The sequence below is a fragment of the Microcaecilia unicolor genome, chromosome 8, assembly GCF_901765095.1.
Source record: "Microcaecilia unicolor chromosome 8, aMicUni1.1, whole genome shotgun sequence".
NCBI lineage: Eukaryota > Metazoa > Chordata > Amphibia > Gymnophiona > Siphonopidae > Microcaecilia > Microcaecilia unicolor.
The window spans coordinates 95,837,168-95,845,481 of NC_044038.1; the positions used below are offsets into that span (position 1 = coordinate 95,837,168).

Sequence of the window (8,314 nt, forward strand, 5' to 3'; positions counted from 1 at the left end):
TCTGGCTTCCTGCTTTTCAATATCTTCCACAGAGGTGGCTTTAGCGCATAGGAAGGAGACATCTTGCGTCACTTGGAACTGTCTGGTGATCTAATGTAACATTCTCTGAGCCACAGATTAAACGGCACACCTAAACTATGTGAAAAATCATCTCACAATATTCAATACAATAACTTTTTCCCAGAAGAATGGCAAATGCTAGACAGAGCCACAGCACTTGCGTGACATGTTATGGGAAACACGACTGTGATCACTCTGATGAAAAACACCAACAATAATTCGAAACAAGAATACAGCTTTCTACACGTTTCTCATTTACACTCTGCCACCTCAAAACAAGCAGAGGCAGCAGCAACCCAAGCATCTGTCACTCACATATAGTGCCTACCCCAGGACAGGTACAGTACAGGCTGCAGCAGTGACAGCTCCTGTCACATGCACTGACCCCAGAACAGGTACAGTACAGGCTGCAAATAGAATTCAAACTCTTTCTCAGTAAATTAAGGCATTAAGTATAGCATTAGGTTCCACAGATGCATTTCACTTCTGTTCATACCAGATGACATGAAAGAAAACTGTAAAAGAGGAAATAAAACTCCCTGCCTGTCCAGAAGTGAAAGAGGAAAGAGAAAGTGATTGTGTAGGAGGAGGGAATCCCATCAGGACTCTGCTGGCAGATGCAAATAAGGGGATAACCTAGCCCCAGCTGGGCATGTAAATGAGTTAGTGGCTGCAGTGCAGACTCTTCAATGACCCTGTCAGCCATGGGGGAACCCCTAATATCTCCTCAGGTGACATCATTCAAGAGACCTCCTCCAAGCCATCAGAGACAGGTTACTACAGCAGAACTGTTCAGTGAGATTTCTTACCATCCTACCTCTCTGGGATTCAAGACCTAGAAATGAGGTTGAAGGCGGGCAGACTCATGAAAAATGCCAGGAAGTATTTTTTCACGGAGAGAGTGGTGGATACTTGGAATGCCCTCCCATGGGAGGTGGTGGAAATGAAAAAGGTAACGGAATTCAAAAATGCATGGGATAAACATAAAGGAATCCTGTTCAGAAGGAATGGATCCTCAGAAGCTTAGCGGAGATTGGGTGGCAGCACCAGTGGTTGGGAGGCGGGGCTAGTACTGGGCAGACTTCTACAGTCTGTGCCCTGAAAATGGTAGATACAAATCAAGGTCAGGTATACATATAAAGTAGCGCATATGAGTTTATCTTGTTGGGCAGACTGGACGGACTGTACAGGTCTTTTTCTGCCGTCACCTATTATGTTACTATCCTTGTCTGTTCACCAGGGGGATAATGATGCTTGTTATTGGAGCAATGAAAGAATTATTCAAAAGGTTTTGAGACTACATAGACCCAGTGCTGAGATATATGATAGGCCATTTCTTCCAATGTGCCTCTAAGGATAGGATCAGCATGGTCTTGAAAGCTCATATATACCCTACATCTCTGGATTATTCTTCAGTTTTGGCCCATGACAGGTAGCACCTCCTGCAGAGAACATCTGGGTTCACATACAGCTGCAGCGGTCAATCAGATTTTAAAAACACCAACCATAGTGTTTAAAAATACACATGTATTCAGCACCACAGCAGCACTGATAGTTAAATAGTAGCAGTATTTATCTGCTATTTGTACAGCTAAGTGGTTCAAGTTAGGAAAGTCTTTTGCCAGTTTATATTAAACAGCTTAGCTATATGGATAGCAACTGAATATCACCGCCATATGTATAGTTATTGAGACTGCTTTGCTCTGGTCCTTTCTACACACTGAAAAATCTGCCTTTACACGGCTCACCACAAAGCACCGAGTACAAAGTCTGCCTCTATACAGCTGTTTATAGGCCACCCTGTTCTGGTCTTTCATAGATATCTCACTTGCGTAGAGACTGCCCTGTCCTGGTCCTCGGTATACACCAAAAAAAAAAAAACTGCCTCTATATAGCTGGCCAGTTTATGTACCACACTATTCTGGTCTTTCATAGAGAATGAAGTGTTTTGTAGATAGAGATTGTTCTTTCTTGGTCCTCTGTACACATAGAAAAGCAAATTGCCTTTAGATAGCAGACACGTTTATATACTGCTCGGTCCTGGACTTTCGCATACAATGAAAAGTACTTCTATACAGCTCACCTGACTGCCCTAATCCTCTGTATACACTAACCCCCCCCCCCCCCCAAAAAAAAAAAACGCCAACCCTGCCTCTATACAGCTCAGTTATGGCTCTTCATAGCCACTGAAAGAAATGTCTGACACCAAGAAACATTGTACTAGCTTCTACCATTCCTTGGGCACCTGGTTTGAATTTTAAAAAATCATTTTCACTCTACACTTTGATGATCTCATTCCACTGCTCAAACCTACATAAGTAGTTCTGCCAATGCACCTCATTCCTCCTGAACTTTCTTACTGAGCCATTTACTACTACTTAACATTTCTAGAGCGCTACTAGGGTTATGCAGCGCTGTACAATTTAACAAAGAGAGACAGTCCCTGCTCAAAGAGCTTACAATCTAATAGATCTGTTCTGCATTGCAGCATGTCCTGCTAGTTCCCTACTGAGTCTCCACAGCTCTGCCAATGCACCTCACTGTTGCTCTGCAGCAGCCCCTGCTATTCCACTATTGAACCCACAAGCAGCTTGCAATATATCTCAGTGGCTTATTCTATACATGTTGCTCATATACAGCTTACCTGTCTATAGAGGTCACTCTGTTTTTTCATCACATGCAGTGAAAAGTACTTCAAATACTGTGCTGTATATAACTCACCTATCTATAGGATCCAATTCATTCTCATTCTATATAGAGTTAAAAAACTGCCGTCCTACAGCTCACTTCTTTATAGATACCACTTTGTGCTAGCACTTTATGAACAATGGATAGTTTCATAAAGGGCTTTTTTTGAGGGGGTACTTGGAGGTACTGAATACCAGCAACTTTCCCATGGTCTGCTAAAATGAAAGAGCTCAGGTTCTACACACCAATTCTGCCTTGTCACAGATTCTGTGACTGGTTGCAGGGGGCCTGGCTATTATGGGGTGGGTCTCTCAATGATTACCCCCAGCCCTGAAGGGTGGCCTGGCATTTGAGTACCGGCACCTTTTTTGCTAGAAAAAACACACTGGTTTCATATACACCTGTCTATGGAAACCACGCTGTACTGGTCCCTCCTTATACACAGAAAGACAATTAATATACAGCTCACCTGTCTATAGAAACATCTCGGTCCTAGTCCCTGATTTAGTGAAAAAACTGCTTTCAGACAGCTCACCTGTCTATACAGACCTCTTTGTCCTAGTCCTCTATACATAGTGAACACTGCTTCGTACACATATCATATAGTGTTCTGTAACAAAGCAAGTGTATCATCCTCGCTGGCAGACAACAAATATTGATTTTTTGTTACATTTGTACCCGTAACCCCGCACTTTCCCACTCATGGCAGGCTCAATGCGGCTTACATAGGGCAATGGAGGGTTAAGTGACTTGCCCAGAGTCACAAGGAGCTGGCTGTGTCAGAAGTGAGAATCAAACTCAGTTCCTCAGTTCCCCAGGACCAAAGTCCACCACCCTAACCACTAGAAAAATGCTACAGTGGCTTTATTAATTTCAGCCTTAAGAAATACTTATAAATTCCCTGTTTACTAACCTTGAAAATTTACGCTGATTTTGTTTAGAACGTTATAACGACAATTAGTATGTTAAAGAATATTTTTAGTCTTGTTGTTCTGCCAAGACAGCTCTATTCAGAGCCCTGGGCGCTGTTAATAATATGACCCTTCCCTCCGTTGGCTGAAGGTGAAGGCAAGGTAGAAGCTGGACTTACCTTTTGGCAAGTGCATACCAGACTGGGTGCCTGGCCGGCTGTGCTTGCCTCCACTGTGATTGGCCACCCTTCCTGGGCTCGTCTTTCTAATCCTGAGAAAGGCTGGAGATTATACCGAGGAGCTTGCTGTAGTATTAAAAATTGCAGCGAGAGTAATCCCCTGTTTATAATGAAGAGGAACTGCAGTTCACTCCGCCCCTTTCACAAAAGGAAAACGTCGAGAGATTGATTGATTATGCTGAGGGAATCCATTTCCTGCCTCAGTGCTAATTAACAAAATAAAGTCTACTGACTAACCAAGTCCAAACGTATCCAATGTGCTCCCATCTGAGAGGCAAGTAGCAGGAAACCTCTGCCTTCGGCCAGGACAATCCTTCACTGAATCTGAGACTAAAGAAACAGCACATTTTCATGCTAATGATCATTGGGGTGTACTGCTCTGCATTTCTTGTCGCCTTAGATTTTGCTATGGTTTCTTGCAGGTTCTGATACCTTCCACCAGGTTCTAGCACTCAGTTTCCCTATCAATTGGAACAGGGGAACTTATCTCAAGATAACAACATTCTAGTGAACTACTAGAACACTTTTGCTAACCTGCAGCTCTTAAACGGCCAGAACCCATCCTCCGTGAAATCTTTTAATGTTATCAAGCCTGTGCACACTGTCCTGTGCAGTGTGCTGCTAATCCGACCAGCTACACAGCCTTCCATCATCAGATCACAGGGTCACCAGACTACACAGGCTGGAATTGCACCTGCCCTGACTGAATAAGTGCCTGGCTCTTTACGAGCTTGGGAGCGTGCCAGTCAGCCATGCCTTTCTTAAAGGAGGATCCCACCCTGAGCCCGAGCAATAGCTGTTCCAAAGTCACTAGAGGTAGTTTTGTTACTGGTCGATCAGAAGAAATTGGGGCTTTGACTAAGGGCTGTATCTGCTTAAACTATTTGACTACTTTGGGGTTAGTCAGTCTGTTTCCCTTATCAAAGGACGAGAATCTGCAGCAGCGGGAATCCCAGCAGTAAACTTTGCGGTTGTGCAGTGCATGTAGCGCACCCTTCTGTTTCAGTACAGAGTGCCCTTTCCAGCATATGATGTACCCGGGGACCCAGCAAACTGGCCACATACAGAAGGACGGGTAATTCAAATGCCTTCTCCCTCTTGGCACTTGTATTAGGCCATGTAACACTCCAAACCTTTTTTTTTTTTTTTTGCTTCTGATGACAATTTCTAGTCATGAAAAGTTCACTTTTAAAGATCTGCTGATAGTACCATGGTAAAAAAAAAAAAACCCTCCCCACCCAGAAAACAATCTGCAAAATCACACAGACAGGTGAGCTGTATAGAAGCACTTCTCACTGTATGTGAAAGTCCAGGCCAGAGCAGTATATAAACATGTCATCTATGTGTACAGAGGACCAAGAAAGAATTGTCTCTATAGACAATATGAAGCAGGCCTCTATGAAAGACCAGAATAGTGCATAATCACTTCAGCAAGAGCTATAAACATAGCATGTAGCAACACAGTTCAGATTCTGCTTTTAATTCCTCTCGGCTTTATACATTCAACTGATAAGAGGAATACAAAGTGCCAGCCTTTATAAAATAACATATACTTCCAGTCTTTATGTTATTTCTTCCTATGTGACATGTATCTTTCCATACATGTATGTCTGTGTGTTGCAATTCTAGATCCCACACTGCAGATCAAAAGCAAACTGGGTGATCCAAAGGGCAAAGTTCCGAGTAGCGTGTGTGTCTCGTCCCCGTGAGAAGGAAAGGGGAGTATGGTAACCCCTGGCTCCTTAAGGGTCTGTAGTTTTAGTTTCCCCAGCATCATTCCAATTGTTAGGCTACAAATACTGTGTCCCAATCGAGCTCACACCCTCTTGGGTCAACTTTGCACTTTTCAATGGATCTCTGCATACTTAAGTCCGATGTTGGGGTACAGTCACCATGGGAGTGTCCCAGGTTCTCCCGAGCAAGGAGCTATGTTCACTTGGGTTGGCAAGCCTGGAGGAGATTCTACTATCTACTGACATTTTGCAGAAGTTAGAGGGAAGGTTTGTCATTGCTGAGACAAAATGGAGTAGTGGGAGGAGGTTAGAAACAGAAGAGGGAATTAGATAAGAGAGTCTCATCTGCCCCACATGAGAACAATCTAAGTGGGGGGGGGATGCCACGAGACAGACCTCGATTTGGGAGAGGGCATGAGCCTGCTGCTCTAACCATTAGGCTACTTCTCTGCTCTGGGGAAAGAAGCAATTTAAAATGCTCCAGAAAGAGCAGAGCTGACATTAGAAACCAGGGCAGAAATAAAGGTGCTAGGTGCCCAGAAGCTCTGCCTCAGTGATATCACTGTATTTTTCTCACTTGCTCTCTAACCCCTCCCACCTCTAAAACTGGCTATGATCAGAAAGGGGGTTAGGCCTGGTAGAAGCACAGCTGGAGTTCTAACAGTGAAATTATCTTTCGCTGTCACTTTTCAACAGGGCTTTTTTTGAGGGGGTACTTGGAGGTACTGACTACCGGCACCTTTTCCATTGTCTGCTAAAACTGACCCATGGAACCCAAGTTTTAATGAAAGAGCTCAGGCTCTACACACCAATTCTGCCTTTTCATAGATTCTGTGACTGGTTGCAGGGGGCCTGGCTATTGTGGGGTGGGTCCCTCAGTGATCACCCCACTCCTGAAGGGTGGCCTAGCATTTAGAATCTAGAGGAGCTCCAGTCATTTATGGACAGATTGAAGTGAGAGGCGACACAGGGGAGCAGACCCAATGGGGGAATGCATATGTGCTAGCAACAATGACAACTGCTGATTAATGATGGTTGATGTATCGAGGTACCTGGTAGTTCTAAACCGGACAATGGATACTTTTGTGGACATGTGGCCCTCTAAGCTAGGGGATATCTGCTGAGAGGCAGTAAACTACACCATAAGAGACTTTTGGAGAGAAGAAAGGCAAACTTTGTGGTGAGAGACATGGTAGTACAGTTGGATCCTGCTGGAAGATTTCTGGAAAAAGTGTTACTGATACTCCAGTTCGGGAAGAGAGTACTGGAGGCCAGCAGGTGTTTTGTTGTTGTCTTAAGATGTTAATTTTGTGGATTAGGATTGTATATTACTGTATTAACAGATGCTTACATGTTTGAATCCTCTGCATTTGGCCAAAAACAGTTAAAAGGGCAGAAGAATCTCGTTTATACATGTGCATGTTTATTATAGCTTGGGGGGGGGGGGGGGCATTTTGGCTGTATTGGTGCCTTCATGCCTGGGGGCTTGAAAGTTATAAAGTTATACTGTTTACTACTAGAAGAAATGGGTGCTGGAGCCTAAGTGGGGTGGATAAGGAGGAGGAGCAGCTTTCTTGAGTAGGGGTTGTAACACTGGATGTTCTAGGGGGAGGCGGGGGGATAGATTGGATGAGGCTACAGGGAAGAAGAGGAGGGAGGAGGGGGATAAGGGGGAAGACGCCAGATGTATGAGTGGCCTGCAGAGAGTGGATGTGGAGGGGGAGAGAAGAGGGGAGGGAGGGGGACAGGGGGAGGGGGGACTGCTCCTGGAGAATTGAAGAATAAGATGGGAAGGAGTAAATGGGTTCGGCAAAGCGCCTTAAAGCTGGGAAGGAGGGGGGTGGTGAGCTGGGACATCATCTCAGGATATTTCATTGTCTGCTTGATACCTAGGGTGATCCTATGCAATGAGTAATCTGAGATTTGGGTCATTGAATGTGGATGGGATCCATTCCCCTGCCAAGCGTACCAAGATTCTGTTCTATTGTGCTAAGATGAAAATAGATGTATTATTTTTGCAAGAGACTCATCTCTCACAGACAGAACACCAAAAACTAAAAGGAGGCTGGATAGGGGAGGTGGTCACATCGTTGTTTAATAGCAGACAAAGGGGTGTGGTTATCTTATTTCACAAGAAGCACCATGTTAGCATGCATAAATTGGTTTAAGACCCGGAGGGCCGGTTTGTTTTGTGGCTGGAAGAAGTAGCGGGGCAGAAGATTGCCCTTTGCTCTATATATGCACTGAATGTGTACTCTCATTCTTTTTTTTTCAAATCTCCTGGCACAGTTGGTTTCGATTGGTGGTTATCAATTGATAATGGGAGGAGATTTTAATATCACGGCGGACCCCTCGATAGACTGTAAGCCAGCAAAACCAAGATCGCATGTCTGGAAAGACAGGGGAGTGAATTTTTGATGCGTGAATTGGAGCTGTTAGATATTTGGAGGATTTTGCATCCGGAATCCCATGAGTATACCTTTTTCTCACAGGTCCACGGGGTATATTCTCAATTAGACTATTTGCTCTTAGACCCCTCCCTTCTCTCGAGGGTGGGGGTGGCAGATATAGTGGATGGAGCGGTGTCAGATCATTGCTTGATATGGTTAGATGTGCATTGGCGGCAAGGTGGAGAGGCACAACAGTGGCGCATAAATCCAACTCTATACTTAGACCTTGAATT

The 8,314-nt window shown here is 44.4% G+C and overlaps 1 protein-coding gene across 1 annotated transcript in view; it reads right to left on the minus strand.

Moving 5' to 3' along the window:
- Window positions 1-3,959, minus strand: part of NFKBID (NFKB inhibitor delta) — a 101,657-nt gene extending 97,698 nt beyond the window's left edge. The window contains exon 1 of the mRNA XM_030212047.1: window positions 3,839-3,959. Coding sequence (XP_030067907.1) covers window positions 3,839-3,854 — 16 coding nt within the window. The 5' untranslated portion in view covers window positions 3,855-3,959. The remainder of the gene's footprint in view (window positions 1-3,838) is intronic.
- Between the last annotated feature and the right edge of the window lie 4,355 nt (window positions 3,960-8,314).